This window comes from Poecilia mexicana, unplaced genomic scaffold (assembly GCF_051168715.1).
Source record: "Poecilia mexicana isolate PSO_F unplaced genomic scaffold, ASM5116871v1 scaffold_12, whole genome shotgun sequence".
NCBI lineage: Eukaryota > Metazoa > Chordata > Actinopteri > Cyprinodontiformes > Poeciliidae > Poecilia > Poecilia mexicana.
The window spans coordinates 9574324-9598027 of record NW_028263381.1 but is presented as its reverse complement, the minus strand read 5'-3'; the positions used below and the strand labels follow the sequence as shown (position 1 = coordinate 9598027).

The 23704-nt window shown below is 39.2% G+C and overlaps 2 protein-coding genes across 2 annotated transcripts; one reads left to right on the top strand and one right to left on the bottom strand.

Annotated features, from left to right (window-relative positions):
* The first annotated feature begins 7993 nt into the window (after positions 1 to 7993).
* ppef2b (protein phosphatase with EF-hand domain 2b) lies at positions 7994 to 14653 on the top strand. Its single transcript, XM_088010883.1, has 18 exons — positions 7994 to 8057; positions 8168 to 8185; positions 8297 to 8305; positions 8538 to 8665; positions 9579 to 9633; positions 9774 to 9949; positions 10075 to 10189; positions 10299 to 10345; positions 10425 to 10591; positions 11411 to 11447; positions 11530 to 11679; positions 11771 to 12121; positions 12746 to 12931; positions 13065 to 13207; positions 13601 to 13707; positions 13787 to 13950; positions 14039 to 14126; positions 14240 to 14653. The coding sequence occupies exons 1-18, from the start codon at positions 8006 to 8008 to the stop codon at positions 14422 to 14424; spliced, it is 2178 nt and encodes a 725-aa protein (XP_087867009.1). The 5' UTR covers positions 7994 to 8005; the 3' UTR covers positions 14425 to 14653.
* Positions 14654 to 15736: 1083 nt separating this feature from the next.
* Positions 15737 to 22799, bottom strand: nup54 (nucleoporin 54). The gene is made up of 14 exons (XM_014970078.2): positions 22698 to 22799; positions 22198 to 22305; positions 21637 to 21717; positions 20817 to 20900; positions 19982 to 20137; positions 19527 to 19753; positions 19104 to 19291; positions 18817 to 19013; positions 18684 to 18738; positions 18480 to 18573; positions 17733 to 17840; positions 17318 to 17437; positions 16405 to 16515; positions 15737 to 16239 (listed from the first exon to the last, which is right to left on the bottom strand). The coding sequence occupies exons 1-14, from the start codon at positions 22738 to 22740 to the stop codon at positions 16111 to 16113; spliced, it is 1701 nt and encodes a 566-aa protein (XP_014825564.1). The 5' UTR covers positions 22741 to 22799; the 3' UTR covers positions 15737 to 16110.
* Positions 22800 to 23704: the final 905 nt, after the last annotated feature.

The window sequence follows — 23704 nt, the reverse complement described above, 5'->3', positions numbered from 1 at the left end:
CGTGTCTGGCCTTGTATTTGGTGCATTGTGGGTACTAACTGCTCCCTATGGAGCCTCCTAAGAAGAAGTGCTATTAGGGTTTATGCTTAGGAGTAAGATGTGACTTGAGTTTAGATTAGATTAAGGTTCATGGTAATGGTAATTGTTAGGGTAAGTATCAGGGTTATGCTATAGAAATGAATGAAAAATGTAAGTCAATGTAAAGTCTTTCTGAAGAGAGAAATACATACTATTAGTGTGTGTGAGTGTGTGTAGGTTAATGCATGTATGTGTATGTGCAATGAAACAAAGATTGAAAAAAGATACAGATAAAAAATATAGCTATTGTGAACATATATTTATGTTAGCAGTTAAAGATTGCTCCTGAGCTTTTGGTTTTATTTGTTAGTTGAACTTTGACATGTACAGAGCAGTGAAAGTCAATTCCCCATTGCTACTGAGGAAAAGAATACCTGGAGTTTGCTTGGCTTAGGTAAGAGTGATCATAGTTGTGAAATTTGAGGTTGATTCGCTCAAGTTAACAGCTAAATCTCCTGAGACTCCTTTCAGTTTTTTCCTAAGTCACAAAAGCATATTTGTACAATAGCCTAAGTCATCCAAACCTCCTGATTAATTATTATTAACTCAGAATGTTAATTGTACTTTAATAATAACTTTCTGAACGTACATGTATATGTGAATTTTTTACCCAATAGCAAGTATGCTATATTATGTTAATTTGCTCCTATTTCTGACAAAAATAAATACATTAAAATAACTCAAAGAGGGGCAGTATTTTGTATTTTCCAATTTAGAGCATAATTAAGTTGTTATAAAAATTCTACATTTCAAATGTAACTTAAAAGAAATTTTAGTTCACAACTGGATGCTGTGAAATTAGGCCTCTGTATCTTTAAGAAGGTTCTGGTCCTTTTTACATTTCATTGCTGTCCAGTTTGTATTTACCACATTTAAATTCCAACCTCTTTTGAAATACCTACCAGACGTTTATGGTGGACCTTTGCATTTATACTTATATTATGTAACATGAATAAAAATGTATGTAAAACTTACAATGAATTGAGAAAAATTATTAATTTTGACATGGAAAAAAATGTGTATATATGTCATTGGTTCCTGGATCAGTTTCCAGGAAAATGGTATGCCAAAAATAAATCAATTCACTTCAATTCAATTTCTTTATATAGAGCGAATGCACAACAAATGTCGTCTCAAGGCACTTTATGAAAAATCATTTCAATTCAATCACACATACATCCCAATTAATCCCAGTTATCAAACAGCACAATTTGCTGAATTAATTATTCAAAGTAGTTAAAAAGCCACCATCTAAGGAAACCCACCAGACTGCATCAAGTCACTGACTTGCAGCATTTAATCCTCCTGGATGAGAACATAACAACAGTCACTGCTATATGTACATATTCTGCTTAAAATAAAGTAATTATCTATTTCCTATGCCACTACTCATTCTTAGGCTGTTTTATTTTTGATTAACAATACAGAAAACATATTTTTATTTTTTTATTTTTTTTAATGGAAAGAAAAACAAAAAACCAGCGACCATTCAGGAAGCACAACAGCTTTATGTCATTTCTTATTTTCCAGTTTGAGATCCACCCCGATGTGCTGATGATGGCTCCTAGCCACACGACTTGAACAAGCTCGAGCTTGTGTTATCTCAGAGTTTAACCGGGGTCAAACTTGTGCAAGACTTGGACGGGAGGCACACAAGAGGTCACAGAGGCTAAGGGGGCAGCTGTGCCACCCTGAGCGGGGGTGTCTGCAGGTGCTCCTCTGTGTGAATGTACAACCAGATCCCTTGCATAGTTTTAGGTTAAACCAAAAATACCAAATAACGTTGTGATGGATTCCATGTAGATTTAAAGTATGTAAAGAATTGCACAAAACCGTAGACCGCAATATCTGCGTATGCTTAAATTATCTGCTTTTATGCATCTCTTATTTGTTGGCTTGAAATAACAGTGAGCTGCCTCACACGATAAACACAACAACATCGCTATTCCTCTGCAGTCATTTATCAAGGACCCGGTAAAAAATGCAACAAACAAATCCGAAAAATTGCTGCAGGTGATGTTATCTGAAAGTGTGGAAAAAAAAAAAAAAAAGAGCGAGACGTCTCGGAATTAGTAGTTGCAGTACACAGTGGCGCTTTGTCCTCAGGTTCCCTCAAATAAGATCCCCTTGCCAAAAAACGAAGCACCAGTAAAAACTCTCTCATGAGGCCCAAAATGGGGCATTTCTCAGGTGTATTTGATATCAAACCATATTTCACCAGAGAGCCAGAGGAATGTCTGCTACAAGCAGAAACAAGACAGAAGAAACCATGAGAGGAATTTTAAGTGCCGACCACGATCAGAATGTTTCGTGCTAGATTTGGACCTGGAGAAGTAAAACCAGCGGAAGCTTTGCAGCAGTTAACGCTTGCGCATCACAGTGCTGTACACTGTTCATACCCTGTAAATGTTCACATTGGGTGAGGCTAAAACAAATATTTGAAGAGTAGTACATAGTCAGACATTAAATCCAGTCTTCAGAATTACCAATTCATGAAATATAGACAGCTTGTTTTTAACTAAATTTTTAGCTATTCTATAGCAACCAGGCCATTAGAAGTCCTGCTGCAGTTTGCCACAAACAATGAAGGAATACATCATCTGTACACTGTACATAATCCATCCCAACTCTAAGAGACGGTGGTGGCAGCTTTCTGCTTTTGCAGGTTGCAAAAGGCTTGAGTTGGGCAGAAGAAGCTTAAATTTGGGAAAGAATAATGAGTAAAAAAGTAACAAAAATATTCAGAAAACTGTGATCGAGAATTTAAGTATTAAAATAAACTCATCGACACGCTCTTATTGCAAATACTGATAGACATAAAATATTATAATATATATATAAAATATTTGATCAAGTTATTTAATAATTAAGAAAGGTTGGGACCGTTGACATGTATGTCATATGATCTGTTACCAACACATATATATGCATTCAGTTTTTGGTGTTTACCTTCAGGGAAATATTTTCAAGTTGCCATTTTGCCCTTTATGTTCATCTAAAGAGCTCAAATCCTTTAACTAATGTTGTGATATCCGATATTGGTCTTATGGATTTGTACCAAAGCTAAAAATATTTGTTGGGGTTCTGCATGAGAGGCTCGACAAGTCTCAACAATCACAGCTATCAATATGTCCCATTATCTGCAGGTCTGAACTTCTCCCAGCATTGGCATAACTATCTGTCATGATAGTATGACTGCTAACACGTGATGTTTGTTTCTTAAGATTTCCATTAGCAGCAGTAGAGCTACAGCTATTCTTACTGGGGTCCAACAGAATTATATTTACATAAAAGAAAAAGTGCATACATTTACCTTGAACAAAACAAAAACAGAGATGTTTATACTTTCCATTTGCTCGACAAAGTGCAATCATTATTTTCTACATTCTGTAATACACATCACGTTTCAAACATAAATTTACAAATAGACACACATACATGTGTATGAGATGCATCTGTACACATACAAACACATATACTAACCTATAATTATACAATACCCCTGCACATTGTATAATCATTGTGCATAGAGTGATAATAGTCCTGTAATCACACTTCAGTGTTGTATGCAGAGCTCTGTTTTGCATACATCATAATTTGCGAAACATATCTCCAGTAGCATCTGATGTAATCTATATAGTTCATGGCAAATGAACAACACTACAAATAGGTATTTACTATTTGTTTTGCAAGTACTGAAGTTATTTTTCTCTTCCAAAATAGTTTCTCCTTTTATTTGCTCAAGCTATGGCTGTTTGTGTATTTTGCACAGACTCAAAAACATGTTTTGCAACAGCATTTTTAATGAAAAATATGTCAAGGAAACCCGATGCTTTACTTCCTGCCAGATCTATGCCTCCCTAGTTCCTACCCTGCAGCATCTTTCGTTCAGCTCTTGAAAGGTAGTAATTAAAGTTTATTTTATTTTTCACTTGCATAACTCCAATGTTCCCCTATGTTGAGATGTCCTCCTTAAACTGTGACAGGATGAGAATCCCCTAAGGTTGAAAAGTGATTCTACATATAATAAATGGGAACAGGCTCCTGCAATAGTTATGCATGTTCTGAACTCGTCCATGCGGTTATATATTCCAGCCGGGACCTTGATGCATTGAATTTATTTGTCTGTGGGCACAGGGGGTGGTTTGTGTGTGGTTTAAGTGCAAGTTGTTTGTCGCAACGATTTTTTTTTTTTTTTTAATGGATCAATAAAATTTAAAAATCCTAAGCTTTGACACAAACTGAATAATGAGTCGTCTGTTTTATGTAAATGATTTATAATTGGAGTTTATTTTGAAAAAGTAATAGTGAAAAGCTGCATTTTGTTACACATTAAGCTATTATTTGGAGTCTTCTCTTAGCCATGGGGTACTTCAAGGCTCCATATCAGGACTTTTCTCATTATATATTCTTCAAAGGGCATTTTTGAAAAAGCATAAGATCGCCTTCTGTTGTTGTGCTGGTTTATTTAGACTTTATTTGCTTTTTCCAGCTAACAAAGATGCATCTACTCAGACTTTTTTGGATTGTTTTAGAATGCATGTTCAGATATCAATGCACATAAACACCATTACCTTAACAAAACAGATTTTTGCTTTAACAGTCCAACCATGTAAACAAACATAGATATACTATTAGCCCATGCAATTATTCTTGCAAGGAACCTTGGAGCAATATTTGGGTGACAAATTAGCTCAGTTGTCAAGCTAAGTTTTTTTCCACAATGCTTTAAGGTTAAGACCCACATTCCATTGTAAGACTTTAAGGCAGTAAGTCATGCCTTAATTACATCTTGTTCTGATTACTGTAGATATTTGTAACCTGGTCTTGACCTGTTGTCACTTTGGCGCCTGAAAGATGTTCAAAATTCTGCAGTAAGCCTTCTGACAAAACATAATGGTGATTATTAAAGGTAATGGCCCATGGCTGCTACATTTCAATTCAAATCTTCATACAGTATGAAAAATGTGTAGTATGTTTTTAGTATCTTTGATATGGCCAGTGCTGTTTCAAACTTTTTTCACATCCTGTCATGCTGCAACCAGAAATTACCTAATCAATTGTATGATATACCAAAGAAAAGTTATGCACAGCTGTGAAGAAGAAAGAAAATTATACAGCATATGTATTTTTTTATTTTTTATTTTTGCAACAACTAAAAAAAAAACAAAAAAAAAAAACAATGGTGTGAATTTCTATTCAGACACCCTGAGTTAGTACTTTGTACAACCCACTTGTGCTACAAGTGTTTCCAGCTACATCTCTATCAGCGCTACACATTCGGAGAAATACATTTTTCCCATCCTTCTTGGCAGAAAAGATAAAGCTCAGGCTGCACGGAGAAATCCTGTGAGCAGCAGTGTTCAAACGGACTCTCCTCTGGTTTTTGGGCCTGAACTGAGTGACCCTTTCTAACACATGACTATGTTTTGTAATCCATTCCATTGCAGCTCAGCTTGTACGGCTTTTGCAGCCTGTAACATGTTTTCTTCCGGGATTGGCCTATTCCATCTTCTCAACGACTCAGACCAGTTTGTGCTGTGCATCCTGATGGATGAAGATGAAGTGTTTAGAGTGATGAGCAGCTTTTCTTATGGGTCAATCATTGCACCAATAAATCAGAATGTTATTGAACAGCTTGTTTGTTTTAGATTAATTACGCAAAGACATGTTTTAAAACCTTTATTTCTCTTAATGAGGATGATCTTCTGCTTCCAACTCGCAAAAACACAACACTGAAGTTTAGAATATTACATCAAATAAAAATTAAAAATAAAAAAACAAAGAGTGAAAAGTTATGTTGAGAAACCGCCTTAAATGGTTTTCTTTTCAAATCGTACTGTTAATATGACCCACAAACCTGTACATAGGCCAAAAAATTCAATCTGGCTTGACCGCTCAGTCCAGGTGTTGTCAGTGCTCTGCAGTAAACAAAGTTCACACAGGGACTTTTCATGGCCTTCTTTCCAATAATCTCCCTTATCAGCCAGATTTGTGGAATCCACAAATAACTATCCTGTCAACATATTTCCCACCTGAGAAGTGGATCTCTGGAGCCAGAGTTACAACGGGAATCTTTGATTCTTCTCAGCTCTCCTTGCCCGGTGGACGGACGCCCTCGGTCTGGGAAGGTTTTCAATTGTGCCGTATGTGTTGTCATTTTAAAACGACAGATTGAACAGAGTTCTATGAGGCGTACAATGCTTGAGATGTTGTTTTATTACAACTTTATCCCTGACCTGTTTGTTTGCTCTGTTCACAAGACTAGCTGTTCACTCATATCCACTAACAAAGCCCTGAAGCCTTCAGCTAAAGAACTTTAGCTATAATGTCAATGAATTATGCACAACTGCATTTAATTAGGCAAACTCTGAAGAAAATGAATTGCACTGGATATTTCTTTAGGGGCATCATATTAGAGTGGGTTCAAGACAAAGGCACCCCACAGTTTTAATTTGTGAAATATATTTAAAACAATTCACCATTTTCCCTTTACTTTACAATTGTTGCTCTGCTTTGTGTTGCATATTACATAAAATCCAAATAAAATAAACTGTTTGCTGTTGCAATGTATTAAAAATGTGACAAACAAATAAATAAATAAATAAATAAATAAATACTTTTGCAGGCCAGTGCACATATTTTTATATGGAGGCTGTTTTTAAATTTGCTACATTTGAAAACTTTTTTGGTTGACTTGATTTTCTTTCCTATTTATTTTTTTTTTGACCGTATAAGGAAAACAAACCACCCACACAATACACCAGACTGCCCACACACAAACAGACACGTGCACGTCTCTGTGGGATAGCGCACCTTCGGCCTTTTGAAGCCTTCCGTGAATAAACCAAGTCCTTGAAGGCCAGACGCCTCCCACAGAACCGTTGTTGTAGCCGGGAGTCGCAGCACGGCCAGCTGCCGGCGTCCGGGATCACACAGAGCCTTTATGGGTCTGACGAGTGACTTAGAGAGAGAAAATATTTTCACAGATCCAGCAGCGGATGATTCCAAAATGCAATTCCAACACATTCCCAGTGAGGGGAGTATTCATCGGTGCATTCAATGAAGCTTGAAGTGCAGAAAAGATCAGGGGAGTGTGGGAGATTTATAATTAAATTGGAAAAAAAAAAAGACACATTTAGATAATTTAATAACAAAAGGCAAAAAAATTTTCTGGTGAAACACATGTGGATAGTATTTTTATTTACGTATCAGACAAGTCAGGGATCAGTGCCCAGATTTGTCCAGTGAGTCACAACAATAACTCAGCCTTTTGAAGAGCTTGCTGCCCTTTAGCGGAGCCCTTTGTCTGTTTGTTCAGGGTGGATGTGAGCTGTAGTAAAGTTTAATCCTAATCCATCTGCATCTCATTGTGAGTGAGTGATTACAGTAGCCTGTTCGAGACACCTGGCTCTGATTTGCCCCGGGGCTTTGACTGATGCATGGATGTGTAGCTGAGAAGAGTTACAATATTACAGGCACCAAACCTGCAGAGGAAGGGAAAAATGAGATAACATATTTTAATCTTTGTTTTTTTCATAGCTGTATCATTGCAGCCCAGGAGTTTTTTTTTTTTTTTTTTTTTTTTTAACAAAATGGACATATCTGCAAGCTGAGGAAGTCAGAGGAGGTAATGAAAGACGGGTGACTCCTATAGGTGAGTTTTTTTTTAAGTCATATTGGCTGTTTTAAGCCAAAAAAAAAAAAGAGAAACAATATGTCCATTGAATGCACTGAAATAATAATTTTATCTTTGGTCCTTACATTGTTTAGAGGTTTCATTCAGCATCTGTTTAATGAGTTGGAAATGGTAGAGGAGTGTGCTACTTTGTGTGTAGATAATTTATTGCTGAATAGTTGAGGTTGCAAAACCCAAGGTCACATATCTCAGACTTGATCTTTCTGACAGGGAAAGCAGCAAAGGATCATGGGATGCGGCATGGGAAAATCCAGAATCCAGCCGAACAAATGTGACAGAGGTGCAAAGTTCTTTTCTTTAGTCTTTTAATTGAACACAACTTTAAACAAGTCCTCTCTTTTATTTCTGAACCTCAATAATTTAGTTTTTTTTTTTTGTGGTCATTTTCAGTGAGCATTTCTGTTCCAGGTAATGTTATTTACCTTCGTCAAAACCTTAATTAATAAAATCTGTACTCAGACTTCTCATTTTGTGTTTAATTGCTGTAATCTTATTCCAAATTTCATGCACTCGGAATAGCTGCTACGGGTAGGTCGTTTCCTTTCCAGAATGATATTTACTTTGAATTGGTACTCCTAACACACAGAGAGAAAACACTTGTTGGCTCTTGCAGGTGTTTTGTTACGTTTAAGAACTTTCTGCTGAAGCCTAACAGCTTAGATGTCCTAAACAACTAGCTGAAGAACGTCCCCTTGGCTGAATTTCAGTGAAACAATGCCACTTAGACACGTTCCTGATGTCCCCTTCTGCTGTTTCTCAGCAATTAGAGCAGCTTTGCTGATCCAGCGTTGGTATCGACAGTATGTTGCCAGGCTGGAAATGAGACGCAGGTGCACGTGGAACATCTTCCAGTCTATTGAATATGCAGGCGAGCAAGATCAAATAAAGGTGAGGTCAAATGTTTTGCACAGAAAACATTAGCCTCAGTACAAATATTTAAAAAGCACCTTGCAAGAAAACAAACCCCGTAAACTTTGGTCGCCGTACAACCACAAATTGAATGTGTGTTGTCAAAATGTCATGTCATAGGAAAACACAAAGTGGCGTATAAATGTGTAGCTATAATCTGAAAAGTGCGGCCCGTTCAATACATCCTCTCAAAATGGAAGGGGAACGTCTCCACCACAAGGCAATTAAAATATGGCTTCCCAGCAAAGCTAACGGGCTGGGGAAGGAGAGCATTAATTGGAGAAGTAGCCAAAATGCCCATAGTTACTCTTGAGCGGGTGCAGCGATCCTCAGACCTAGATTGGAGAATCTGTGATGGTAACTGTAATTTATACACTCTACAGATCTGAACTTCATTGCAAAGAAATAGCAAAATAGAATGGCAGTGCTGAAGGAAAGTCATAAAAAAGTTTAATTTTTGGAGTTTGCAATGAACCACATGGATGACACATGGAAGAAGGAGTTATGGCCAGATGAATAAAATAAATAAATAAATAAAAAGATTCAGACTTGATTTAAAAAAAAAACAATTTGGGATGTCTGCTGTGAGTAAGAACTACAGCACTCTTTGGAGCCCCCTGCTGGTTTGGAGAACCCAAGCAGCAGTTTACTTCAGGATCTGCTGTGAAAGTGTAAGGAAACAAAACAATAATAAGTGCATTTAACTGTTTCTTTGTATGCAACATGTGTTCTGTAAACAAGTTCATGCTCTTTGTACGATTGGTTGCCTTAATGTTAGTGAACTGCACATTACAATGAGTGAGTTTAAGTTTAGAGCCATCTTCATGCAAATAAACGCTGAACTTTGGCATTTTCTTCATTAAAACATTTAAAACTGTGATTCCTCTCACAGCTGTACCATTTCTTTGGCTTCTTGATGGACCATTTCACCCCAGCCAGCAGCGAAAGTAAGACCATCATCTATAAACACTTTAGCCCTCCTGTGCTATATCTTTAATTGACCAACAATCTGCTCGTTGTTCCAAGATTTAGACTCACTTTCATATTGATCCGCTTCCTTTTGACTTCCTCTCTGTGTTTAATGAAGGAAACCTAATATCTCACATCTTTCGTGAGAATGAGGTCTGCCGTGACGCAGACTGGGAAAGATATTTCTGCTACAAAGACATAGAGGTACCGGACAGCTACTGCGGCCCCCACCTGGCTTTCCCCATGACGTTCTGTGGGGTGTCCAAGCTAATGGAAGCTTTCAAGCTGAAACAAGTAGGTGCATTGGTTCACGAAGATCTAAGATAATAGATGGGGAAAAAAAGCCCAAATGAGAAAAGATAAAAGTAGGTGTTTGCAAGGTTTTCTTGGATAATTCATACATGTTTTTCTCCCAGTAGCAGCTCCACGCTCGTTATGTTCTGCAGATCCTTGGAGAAACTTGGAGACTTCTAAGGATCCTTCCTAACATCAATCATGTGTCGGTCTGCCACACTAAGGAGATTACGATATGTGGTACACCGAAAGCGGCTCTTTCTAGGATCTTCCACTAACGTTTTATTTTACTGCCTAAGTAACATTCTGTTTACTACAAATGTTTTTTTTTGTTTGTTGTTGTTCTCAGGGGATTTGCATGGGCAGCTTGAAGATCTGCTATTGATATTCTATAAGGTATCAAAACATATTGAAGACCCTCATATCTACAGTCAGGATGTCCATCTTAATTTCTTTCTTTATTTTTTTTTATCAGAATGGTTTACCCTCATGTGAGAAACCTTATGTCTTCAATGGAGACTTTGTGGATCGTGGCAAGAATTCTTTAGAGATTCTGCTCATCCTGTTTGGGTTCCTGCTTGTTTACCCCAATGAAGTGCATCTGAACAGAGGGAACCATGAAGATCACATTGTTAACTTGAGGTGAAATCTTCACTTTACCTTTACATTCCCACTACCTGCACGTTGCTTAAACTTATAACATTTTGTCACATTACAAGCATAAACATCAATATATTCTACGACGCTGCAGACATTGGTGGAGTAGAAGAAAAATAATTCAGAATTTTATTTTTTTTAATTTATTTATTTGTTTTGTTTTTTTTTTTTTACAAATAAAAGTCTGAAAAGTGCCCCCTTTACTCTGACACGCAAAAATAAAATCTAAAAACTGAGTTCACTTAATACGGATGTCCTGTGGAGGCGGTCAGAGGTTTTCTAGTGAAGAAACACTGAAGACAAATCAGGTACAAGTTGTGAAGAAATTTAAAGCCAAGTTGTGTTATAAAGCAATATTCTGATATTTGTATATTTTATAAAAAGAATTGTTCAAGCCCTGATCCAAAAATAGCCTTTTGTAGAGGAGTGGCAAGAGGACAGTCATGGTTGAGAAATGGCAAGTCCTGTTTTCAGGTTGACACACGTCACATAGGGGACAAAGGAAACAGGAGGAAGATGGTGCTCTGGTTAAGATTAATGTGGTACAAATTGAATATTTTTCAAAAACCCTGTTTACCTGAGCACACGTAAAACATGGTAGAGACAGCATCCTGTTGTGGGGATGCTGTTCTTCAGCAATGACTATAGGAAAGCTGCTGACATTGTCGTGGAGTTGCTGCTTGCAGCCCCACACTTTCATTTCTCACCTCCTTTAAAAATTTCAAATGAACACGTTGCATATATAATTTGCACTAGACTAACGTTGATAATCCTTGTGTGGTTTTATTTACGTGTTTTCTTCAGATATGGTTTCACCAAGGAGGTCTTGGGAAAATACAGAGTGAGTACGCAAATTGACACAGCCAATAGCAGCATGATGAAACCGTGGATTTTAGAGCAGGTATAGTTGAATTGACTTTCAGGTGCACGGAAAGAAGATCCTAAAGCTGCTCCAAAAGATCTTCAGCTGGCTCCCTCTGGCCACAGTGATCAACCATAAGGTCCTGGTTGTACATGGAGGGATCTCTGACTCAACAGACCTCGACATGGTCGCCAGGATGGACAGACACAGAGTGAGAGAAGCTTCCAGTTCAAGTCAGATTAGAGTGTTTTGTACGACACAAACCCAGGAAAGCTGAAACTGTTGAACCTGTGACTGCGCAGTACGTGTCGGTCCTACGGCCTCCTAAAGCGATCCGTCCCACGCTCAACGGCAACAAAGCAGGGAGCGGCAAGGACGAAGATGCGTCCGGACCAGCAGAAGGCCGCCGCCGCCGGGTGCGCTCGCTGACCAACACCTCGGCCCCGGGTCAGAGGAACAACATCCCGCGTCGCTCCCTCCACAACCTGCCCACCGGCGGCGCCCAGCTGAACTGCTCGGTGGAGGACGAGCTGAAGGAGAGGCGCAGGCTGGCTGGGTTCGATCAGACCTACAGAGAAGTGAAGACGTTGGACTCTGACTCGGACCCGGAGTTTGGAGAACCCACAGAAACACACGGGCACGAGTGGAAACAAGTAAGACAGACATGTACAACAATTATCTTATAACAAGGGAAGGGATAAGACGGGTCTTAGTGCTTGAACGTCAAGAAAACAGTTTTTGTTTTTGCAACATAGCGTCCACCATAGTAGAGGGTAGTGTGTATTTAACCACTCAATAATTGAAATGTTTTCTCTATCATTTAATTCTTTTGTTGTATTTTTTAAGTGCTCATTGTGATTAATATATAATTTTTTTCCATTTTGCCCTGATATTGTGATACTGGGAGCCTAACCAGCAGGGCACGTTATTATTTTCCGTGCGGTGGAGTGGCTGACCAAATTATTTTCAGACCTCTTTAATGTTTTACAATCTCCTTTCTAAAGGCCCCATGACTCCTGCAAGTCATTCTGACTTCAACACTCAGGCATGCACCAGACTAAATGCTGCTTCAAAATGCTGAGCGTTGATGTTTTCACTGTGTGCACTTCAGATCATATTTTATTCCTTGAACTGATTACATTATACAGACATTTTTGTGCCATTTTTAAAAACGATTTTAAAAAGACCCATATGTCCATTAATCAGCGTCCTATTTTTTTTAATGTTATTTTTTTATGCGAATGTGTTTTTATTTAACAAGTGATGTATGCGCTCAGATAGTGAACCTCCTATGGAGCGACCCGATGCCTCAAAATGGCTGCATTTCCAACGAGGTGCGAGGCGGAGGCTGCTACTGGGGGCCAGATGTGACTGAGGAGGTGCTGGGAAAACACAACCTTCAGCTTCTCATCCGCTCCCACGAGTGCAAACAGGACGGCTACGAGTTCTGCCACAATCGCAGGGTGAGCACAGAAAGAAACACGGTAAAAATAATAAAAATAAAAAATAAAAAAAGCAAAAACTCAAGTTCTGGAGGGAAAAACAAGAAGCTCAGAGTGTTTCCTCCCCCCTCCCTCCCCTCCGTTGTTACGACAGGTGCTGACCATATTTTCAGCCTCTAATTATTACGAGGTGGGCAGCAACAGAGGAGCCTACATCAGAATGGGTCACGATCTGGTCCCTCATTTCATTCAGTACCAAGCCAGCAGGACATGCAGGGAGCTGACCCTGAGACAAAGGTCAACAGCTTTAGCAAATGATCCAACTAGAGAACACCAATCAGGCTCAAATTCATGAATATCAGGACTTATTAAGCAGCACAAAAGCACAAAATCAATTAATTTTAACAGTGAATGAGAGAAGTAGATAATATTTTATACTTTTGGTACAGTAAAAAAATATTTTGTGTTGAAATTTCAATTTTATGTTCAACATTAAGGATTCTTTTTTTTTTTATTATTTAATGAATTAGAATTTTACTAAGCAGATTTGTAGATTCAAGCAAATAGCCAAAGGAAATTCAATTAACTAAAACAAAGTTTTTTTGTTTTTTTTCCCAAGAAAATTATGTTTCTTAAGTCTTTTACTCCTATTTGTAAACTGAAAAAGTATTTTGATGGTTTTTCCACCAGCGTTGGCTGGACAGAGAGATCAGCCCTGCGAGCGCTAAGGCAGCAACTGTTTGTACACAAGTCGGATCTCGTCGGTGCCTTCCAGGAGTTTGACCCAAACAACACCGGTACAGAAGCAGCAGAACCATCGATCTTAACACCCGTTAATGTGGCAGTATCCCGAAAAGCATCTCTTATTTATTCCAGGGGTGATTTCTCTACGCCACTGGGCGACAGCTACGGAGAGAGTGCTGAAGCTGGGTTTGCCTTGGAGGGTGCTGCGCCCGCAGCTCATCAACAGGGCCCAGCACGGCATGGTGGACTACCAGCAGTGGATACGAGAGCTCTCCATCACTGAGCCCAAACCAGAGGTGTCTGCTTCAAAAACATCTTCCGCTCGCTGCTCGCTCTGTTCTCACGACTACTTGAAACATGAAAGTAATTTCAAACTCCTGGCAGGTGTCGGATACCAGCATCATGGAGACGATGTACAAAAACCACTCCAACCTGGAGACCATCTTCCGCATCATAGACACGGATCACTCAGGTGAGCTAGCTGCTAGTGGTTGGAATTCCCTCCTGTTAAACTTATGCAAATCAACGAGACACCAGCCCGATCACAACAATGGCTAAAGGGTACAGCTCTTCCCGTTCTTATAGGTTTGATCTCTTTCGAGGAGTTTCGTCAGACTTGGAAGCTCCTGAGCTCTCATCTTAAAATGGAAATCAGTGATAAGGCCATCACTGACCTGGCCCAGAGCATGGACTTCAACAAGGACGGCAGCATCGACATCAATGAGTTCATGGAGGCCTTTCGCCTGGTCGACCTCTCCACACACGCCTGATGGAGAGAAGTTGGGAGTAATAGGTTAGATTATTCTTTTTTTTTTGAAAACCACCAAACCAAACAGTCTGAAGATCAGGCCAAACGCCTTGTTAGTTGTTTTTAAATGTGCTGCGTAAATAAAATGGACGTTTGACAGTGTTGGTTTAGTTAAATCATCTGGACCCACATTTTCTAATGGGTAGGTTATCTGGGTGCATTATTGTTTCTCCATCTGTCCAATAGGTGTTTCCTACCTAGTGGAGTTCTACCGTGATTTTCTACAATTTTGTACTTAAACATTGCCTATTTAGTTGGTGAAAGAAAATAAAGACATTCTCTGATCAACCATTGTATATATGGGTGCCAATTTGATGCCTAATATGACTTAAAGCTTATAACTAAGCGTGCAGTTGTTCAAAATCATTTATGTTTTTCCAAGTTGTTCATTCGACAACAGACAGAGACCCACTTATCTCAGTCACTCTTCAAAATGGGAAAGACAAAACACCAGTAAGTCAGGAAACGTTGACAATAGCTGCTCACCTAAAATGATCTGCATACAGTTCAGAAAAACAAAGAGGAAAAGCACCTCTGACCCATTAAACACAGTGGAGGATCTGTGATGCTGTGGGCCTGTTTCTTCTCCACAAGCCTTGGAAGACCGTTTCAGGATAACCTGCTAAATATTCATATAAAACATCCAGAATTCTTACCCTTGAAGACCAGAACTGACTTTCTATTGGAATATCAAACATCCCATTTGTAAGGTTTAAAAAGAAAAGAAAAAAGATTCACCTTCCTCATGTCTAATTTTCATTGACTAGACCTTTTTGTTTTGAAATGTTTTCTAAGAGTTATTTTGTCTGTAGAGGTAGTTGCTATTAATCTGTTTCTGTATTTTTTTTTTCTTTTCTATTTATAAACCACTGAAGGCATTCTACGGTTACGTGTTGCTTCTACTGCACATCTGACAACATGTTTACATCTTCATGTGCGCTGGATAAATTACAGACCCTTAGCATGTGGGTGACCCTGTTGCATGAGGGGATGTAATCGGTTTGGAGGAGCCTAATAAGTTCAACTGCCAATCAGCCTTTTCATTCCAGTCGCGGATGCAAATCCAGGACATAAACCTATCAAGTGAAGCCCTGCTTTGATGAGATGTAGGAAAGCACTAATCTAGAGAGGTAAACAAGAAATGAACCCACATTATTACAATAACGACGCAAATCAATAAATGCAAACAATACAAGTAACGAAAGCAGCCTGGAAATGTCTCCACCACAAAAAATAAAACAAAACAAATAGCTTCGTATTAAAAGGAGATGTAATTGTTTAAATCCAAAGATTTATTAATATTCTACTAGCATAAAAAAAAGAAATACAAATATGTATTTACATAGTTTTGAATCATGCTGTGTACTCCCACAGCTTACTTGCTAGATGCGTTCACAGCCCCACATCCATAATCTGATTTAACATGAGGGAAGCCTGCTTTTATTAGACACTGTTGAGTCTTCTTTAAGCTGTTTAAATCGGCCCAGACAGCAGAGAATGACCACTCATCCAAACACTCAGTTATCACACCTGCAAAAAAACATGAGATTTTAATATCCTTCTGTGGTGAAGGTTGATCTGGGTTGAGAAGTGTCCCTTTTCAGCCTGACAGAGGGTCTGAACACAAGTTGAGGGTGGACAGGTGTCCTCAGCTCAGGATGCCCCCTCTCATGTGGCCGCCGTCGCTTAGTCCATGTTCTATGAGTTTGATGTCCTCCAAGTCGTCTTTGATGACGCTGATCAGGTGACTTAAACCTTCTTGTTGCTGCTTTAAGTGCTGGAAGTGTGAGGTAAGATGAGAGTGTTTCAGTTAGGAAAAAAAAAACAAAAACAAACATCTCATATTATGCAGTCGGTGTAAAACAGTCAAAAATATATTTCTGAGTAACCAATCTGATAAATAAAAGCCTTAGATTTATAAACGGGCAAAAAGATATCCTACTTGTTTGATTTCTCGGAGGAGGTCTGCGTCGACGTTGTAGCGCTCTTCGGATCTCACGGCTCCAAAGTGGTTCTGCATTCGAATTTGAGACATCAGCTCATTCAACCGACCCTGGATAGGATTAAAAACAAACACAAATTACACATGGAATAAAACGTGTGTATAAATTACATCAGGAGTTTGATCCCTGAGTAAGAAAGACTAATACACTGCTTTAGATTCACTGTTTAGATTTAACTGCTTTAGATTCACGGTTGTAAGGCTGGAACTAACAATATTATTCTATTGATTATTCAGATAATTAATGAGGTAAAAAGAAATGAGCTGTTTCAGATTTTCACTTAAGATGTTATAGAATATTAAAAATACATTAAAGAGATACAAATAAGTAATCCCATTCCTTTTATTAAATAAGAAAACATATAGCTTAATGCCCAAAGTGCAACAAAAAAGCATTCCTTTAGTGAACACTTGATCATTAGCATAAACCAATTAATAATTAGATGCAAAATATGCTCCATAGGAGAATTTGGTTTTTACAGGATTTGGACCAGGAGAATCTAAATCTATGACACTTTCAGAGTTCTGGGTAGAACATACTTACATTTTTTTTATTTATCTTAGACGCAAAATGTATATATTTTTGTGCAGTTTGGGCATAATTACTGTTCTGACGGTGTCGTTCTTTCAGCAACTGGCCTTTTCTTGAGTCTGCATGCTTCAGTTAAAGACTCATCAATCAATACATTAGCTGACCATAATTGATTAATCACGATTAATCGTTTCAGACCAATACTTATGTATTCAAATTGTAAAACCTACAAATGTGACAATATTATAAGTCTACTTAAAATGAAACACCTTAAAAAATAAGGACAAATAAAAGGCTTCTTATTGGACAGGACACACTTGCCTTGAACTGTGTGGGTGCATTGAGTTCTGACTGAATGGTGTCCAGCTGCACCCTCAGATGCTCCTCATCCACTTGGATGGCATAGCCACTTTTTCTCTGAATCTCCTGCTTTATCAGTACCTTCCAGGAAAAATATGCCAGAATTATTGAAGTTGAATTTATAGAGCCGGGAGAGAAGCGGACGGCGCCAGGACATTCCAACTTGATGTAATTTACACATGCTGATCGATGCGGTTTTTGCTACTTGTGGGAGAAAGAAGGGATCTGAAATCTCCCTGACAGAATATGGGGTCAGTAAAGTGGGGGGGGGGGGGGTGCTTAAAAGTTGTGTCTGTGTCATTGGCAGTTTTATGTTTTTGTTAATGAGACAAATGAAACGCATTCATTTTTTAGTTAAAGTGAATGCAGGAGCTACCTGCAGCACTCTGTGAGACAGATCCATCAGCTTCCTCTTGTATTGAGCGATCTTGGCTACAGTTGTCGCCTGGTTCTTCTGCAGCTCACTGATGTCGTTGGAGATTATCTGAAAGTAAGTGCACAAAAGGCAGCAAACAAAGATGTCTCATTAGATGTTTTTTTTTTTTACCTTTAGACTTTACCACCTCCCTGCATCCATCCCCCATTTTGGCCTTCACTCCTTTCGGCTTGTGCAATAACGAGAAATAGAAAAACTCTTGTTTGTTATGGAAAACTCCCAAAATTTGGCAATAAAAGTTCTCATGTTCTAATCCTGTCTATGCAGGTGCTTTCTGAATGTTTTTCCGCTTCAAATTAGGTTTCTAAAGTAAAAACCCAAATCATCTGTAACTAAACCCAACTTCGTAGTTCTTTCCCTAAAGTCGCATCCAAATTAAACCACACTAGAGTTACAAACACAAGGACCCAAGGTTATCCAAGGCTTTCAATTGAAGTCTTCAATAAGGAAACATTTTCTGAAACACTCTTCCTCCCGCTGACTGCTCTGGTATTTCTAATATTTCATGATGAAAACCAGCAGCTGGCAGTGAGGATTGACTGGACATCTGCGGACCGGCCTTGACACCAGAAGTCTGCCTCAGAATTCCTTTTCTGATAACCAGGTGGCTTTTTGTCCATTTTCTTGCCTTTTCTTCTAAACATTTGCTAAATGTAGAAACAAAAAGCAAGAGATATTTTTGCTTACATCCACTCTGGTCTGGTGTTGCTTGGTCATCTGCTCCTGGATCTGCAATCTGTGGAGCAGCTCCTTGAAACCCACCATGGGCACGGGGATTAACCTGAACATTTATGGAAGGCAGTTCACGGACGAAACCTAGGACCATTTATGAGCTCTTTGGATAGAAGCAAGAAAAAAAAAAAAAAATAATAAAACCACATTCCAACTTACTTCTCTGGGTCAGGGTTGTCCACCTTAGCTTGTTCCCAAATGATGGGATCCACACCTGGTGACGGCAAAGAGGAGGTAACGCCGTTAGCTGATTTTAGCAACAAAACGACCAAACATATGTGCACACACTTACCTGCAGGAGCGTTTTGCAGCAGCTGCTTCAGCTGTGCTGGGGACAGCTCTGTGCGTGTTACTGACATGACCACTCCAATCTGGGTGAGCTGAGCCTTGATGCCGGACTGCTCCAGGAAGGTGAAGAGTGTGGAAGCTGGGATCCTCTTGGAGGTGCCGTTGGGGGAACGCTCCACCAAATAAATGATCACTTCTGTCCTGCAGAACAGATGAAGCAGGAGGTAATTGTTCAGGGTGGCTTCATAGTCTTCAGGATTTAGGAAACCAGGTAAAGTTAGAGAAACTTACTGATCGTTGGGCAGAGCTTTAACACCCTCTACGTTGACGGTCAGAATCTGGTTGCTTCCCAGAACCTTGTGCAGCGACTCGACCAGCTGCTGCTGCTGAGCACGGACGTCAGGTTCCTTTTTATTCAGAACCAACACCACTAAACCATCTTCGTCCTTGCTTACTGGGACACAGCTATACCCCACTGCCTGCAAAAAGACCAAAGATTAATACAGGATCCTAGGGCTGCTAGGTAAACATTTTTTAATACAGTATTAGACACAAATGGTCAATGAAACACACGAAAACATGCACATATTCTGCCTCTGGATATTTCCTTTTTCCTTTTACTCATCTGAACCTGCAAAACACATTTTTGATTTTTCCAAACTGCGTATGATTAGTAAGGAGTAGAAATGAGTGAACCAATTATCCCTAGTTTACCTTGAACCTGCAGAAAGGGTTCTCCTGAGTAAAGTCCACTGGCAGGTTGTTGTTAACATAGTAGCCCTTCCCTGTTCCCCAGTAGGCCTGCAACTGGTTCCACTTGGCAAGTATGGAGTCCCGTTCGTCTCCCAGCAGAGTTGGGGCTGACAGAGCGGTCACTTGCTGGTAAAGCTGGGTTGGCTGAGCTTGACCCTGCTGCTGGGCCAGCTGGCCAAACAAGCCTCCTGCAGCAGGAATAATAAAAGAAAAGGGGAGTCAAACACACAGTCATGCTGAGATTTATGTGCAACCTAGTTAATAAAATGTAAAAATGAATAAATAAAAATTCTAATACAATCATTTTATTTCTTACAAAAAAACAAACATTTTGAAAAAAGCTACGGTTAAGGTGCAGCTATAAATATCTGCATTTGCACAGATATTCTCAAAAACCTATTTATCTTATTATTGACCTTGTTGCTGTTGTGTCGGCTGGATGTTAAAACTTCCAAAGCCGAGGCCAGCTGTTCCTAATCCAGTTCCAAAGCCCGTCGCTCCAGTAGTGGTACCAGTTCCGAGTGCAGATGGGAATCCAAACCCTTTGTTCTGCGTGTTACCAAACAAGCCCCCTGAAAAACAATATTAAGAAAATGATCACCTACAAGAAAACCATCTTTAAGGTCGGGAGTGTTTAGAAAATATGTTGGCTCTGCAGGAGGATCGCTAGATCAGCCAGGCTTTGGTCCCATGTTCTGGGAGACAAAGGGTGACATCCAGTGGCAGGTTAGTGTAATTCATCGGATTGAGAGTCTCGGAATGATTGGTGATGGACAACATAGTCTTCTCTGATATAATTTCACAAGGCTGGTTCAGAGAGAGCGATACAAAATTACAGGAGCACCAGCTCCTCTAATTTTATGACGAGTGCAACGTTTTTGTATAGAGACAGCTAAATATTTTACATCATTACCCTGACCAAATTTGAAACGCTATATGGTTTATATTTAACATTTCCCTGTATTTTTTAAGAGGTCATGATGCCTTCCAGTTTAACCAGGGCCTTCAGAAGAGAAACAGGCCCCCAGCATCACACCACCCAATCATGTCTGAATGAAGTCTGCGTGTAGCCTGAACAGTGAAGTCAGGTGTACTGCTCAATGGGACCGCTCCATTACTTTTGACTGGCTCTGCAGTGACCACGTAATATAAGGCGTTGTAGAAACAACTTAGATTTACTGTCCATTGCCATGATTCCAAATTTAAATTTCGGAAAATGTAAAGCTGGATGTTTTGAGCTCCGTTACTGACCTGTTGTGTTGGAGGGGGCAAAGTTGAAAGTGGATCCTGGTGCGGCAGCAGTTGTTGTAGCTGTCCCAAAGCCACCAAACGTACCTGTGAAGCAACGGGAATGAGGACAAGTTAGATGAAAGGAATGACAAAAAGAGGGTGAAAGGAAAGCAAGAGAGCAAGAAAATAATTTTAAAAAAAACACAGCATGTTTGATGGGTAGCAGAGAAGAACAATCATGACAAAACTTTCACAATAATTGGAGAAGAATTTGACAAATGATTTCCAGCTATATTTTTTCCTCCATAAAAACACATTCCTCATGGGCATCAACAGGCATGGGTGAAGAACTCAAAAGTTTTCATGCAAATGTTGTGACTTACAAACACCAAGTGAGATGAAAGGAAAAAAAAAATCACTGCACCGCACTGAGGTGGAAAAACTAAAGAATAATCCATGATTGACAGGCACAAAATGAACTGAATCACAAAGATCCTCTACCTGTGCTAGCCAGGCTATTAGCAAAATTGAAAACAGAGCCAGTTGTGGTTGCTGTACCGAAGCAACCTGCACTGAAGCTGACTGCTGCTGGGTTTGCATTTAAACCAAAACCCCCAAAGCTGAACCCACCAGCCGTGGTGCTTCCAGCTCCAAGCCCCCCAAATCCTGCAGCCAAAGCAGGCAGGCAGCGAAGAAAGAGAGAGTAACATGAAGGAGATAAATGTCAACGCCAGAGCTCAAAATGACTCTGTATTATTAACAACCTCCATATGCCTAGAAGGAGGGCCATCTAAAGAAACAACAGACACATTTGAGGCTTGAAATAGGACCTTTGTCTCACCTGTGTTGGAGGGACCAAAGCTAAATCCCGTGGCTGGTGTAGCTGTAGTCGTGGCTGCGCCAAAAGCAGGAGCCGTCAGAGCTGAGAAATTCAAACAAGTCGGTGTTTAAAATGACACACAAATGTAAATACAAAATAATAAGACAAAGATTCATGAACTCATATCAAATTTTATACATTTTATCACGTTAAGAGTGTAAGATTTAATGTGTTGTATTAGGATTATGTCATGGACAAACACAGAGTATAATTGTTCAACTGAAAAACCTGAAAAGTTTTTGTATTCGGCCATTCTACTTCACAATCCAGTAATAGTAATTTGCTTTAGAAGTAAGCTATAAAGTCCACCAGTGTGTACTTCTCATCTCAGTATCAAATACAGTTGTTGTTGTGTAAAGGCCTTTATTGAGGAGTGAAGAAAACCTTAAAAACTCCTATTTGCCACAATATATGTAGTGAACAAGATGGTGGATGGCCATCTTGTTCACACTTAAACCCCAATTAATTATGAGATTAAGTGCGGAGGTTTTTGTAGACAATTCAGGAGCTGTGGGGACTTACTGCCAAAGCCTGAAGAAGCGGTGGTAGTGGTCGCTGTCGGGTTAAAACCAAACGTTGTTGAAGCTGTGGTTTTGGCACCAAACTGACCAAATGAAAACCCGGACGTCCCTTCAGAAGAACACATAGAGTTCAGTTACAATTACCTTGTGTTAAAGAGAGAACAAACTCAAGAGAGGCATGGTTAGTACGCAGCAAATGAAGACGGGTTCTAAACCTTCTCAAGCAGCAATAGAAGTCAATACATGTATTTACTACAAATTATACTTTTTCCAAGCCATATGTGTAAAGGCCACAAGAAAAATCCAGTAAGTTTATCGTTAGCTTGGTTACCGCACTGCTAGAGACGTCGAGGGTTAGCGGTAAGTTAGCTACAACGTTCAGCCAATCAGTTACATGAACATGTTCTAAATTAATTTCACGGCAACCCGCGTTCGTAACACACATGTGACATATCCTGAGTTTAACAAAAAACTCAAAACCTTAGTAAATATTGCTCATACCTGGCCCTGTGTTAGTCGCGGCACCGCCAAAACTGAACGCCATGTTGACGACTGTCACTGCAAGCACTCTTCTTCGCCTTGTTCTTCAGCCAGTAGTCACTCTACAATGTGGGGAAGTACTACCATCTTGTGGTCATAATTCAGATTGCTACTACCTTAAAAATGAGTCGACAACAAACTAGAATAGAATAAAACAGAATACGGAAGCGCTCAAATTCACATAAAATAGGGAATAATAATGAAAATAAATTATAGAGAGTAATTTAATACGACTTAATGACAACACAGTAATATAAAATGTCAATATACTTATAGAAAAGTCCACTGTCTGCTGGCACTAGTCATCAAAATCCTGTGACAGTTATGTAGATATTGCAAACTATTTCTTAATAAAAGTAATAGTTGTGTTGTGTGCAATTTACAATCTCTTAATTATGAGTTAGTAATTGTCATTGTGACATTCATCATAATGTGTTTGTCTTTGAGACACTGAACATCTCTGTTGCTTATTCCTAAAATATAGAATATCATTATAAAATACAAACAAAGCCAATACTCTGAACTTGTCTTACAATGTTGTCAGAGATAGATTTACTCATACAGCAGCCCTCAAACTGTTGCTTTGTTTATTAATGTTGCAAGCAGCTACAAATATTTTTCTGTAAAGTGATTTACACTCACAGTCTTCTTTAACTTTTTATCCATTATAGTTTAAAGAAACATTTAATCTTTATTCAGTTGTACAACTTGTGAATGCTGTTCAGCACTGAGGAAGTGGGCAATACCCAAACGAAAGTAATCTATCTGTGTCCCGATTTTGCGATCTATCTCACAGCTTTTAAGTCTTTGCTAAACAAAAGGGCTATGTTTCCATTCGTTCGTCTATCTGTCCATCCGTTGATCCAGCTATGCATCAATCCATCAAATCCATGCAACCTATCTCTCAGTATTTCCCTTCAAATCCGGTAAGCTACAGACTCTTCATCTTTGTAACTTTAAAATGACCA

What these genes read in the sequence shown, in the direction of transcription:
- ppef2b (XM_088010883.1), top strand. Translation starts at nt 8,006, where the DNA reads ATGGGATGCGGCATGGGAAAATCCAGAATCCAGCCGAACAAATGTGAC. An exon ending in TGCTATTGATATTCTATAAG is followed by an intron (nt 10,346 to 10,424) that starts GTATCAAAACAT and finishes TTTTTTTATCAG; the next exon opens with AATGGTTTACCCTCATGTGA. An exon ending in GTTTGACCCAAACAACACCG is followed by an intron (nt 13,708 to 13,786) that starts GTACAGAAGCAG and finishes TATTTATTCCAG; the next exon opens with GGGTGATTTCTCTACGCCAC.
- nup54 (XM_014970078.2), bottom strand. Translation starts at nt 22,740, where the DNA reads ATGGCGTTCAGTTTTGGCGGTGCCGCGACTAACACAGGGCCAG. An exon ending in GCTGCAAAACGCTCCTGCAG is followed by an intron (nt 18,739 to 18,816) that starts GTAAGTGTGTGC and finishes TGCCGTCACCAG; the next exon opens with GTGTGGATCCCATCATTTGG. An exon ending in AACACCAGACCAGAGTGGAT is followed by an intron (nt 17,841 to 18,479) that starts GTAAGCAAAAAT and finishes ACTTACTTTCAG; the next exon opens with ATAATCTCCAACGACATCAG.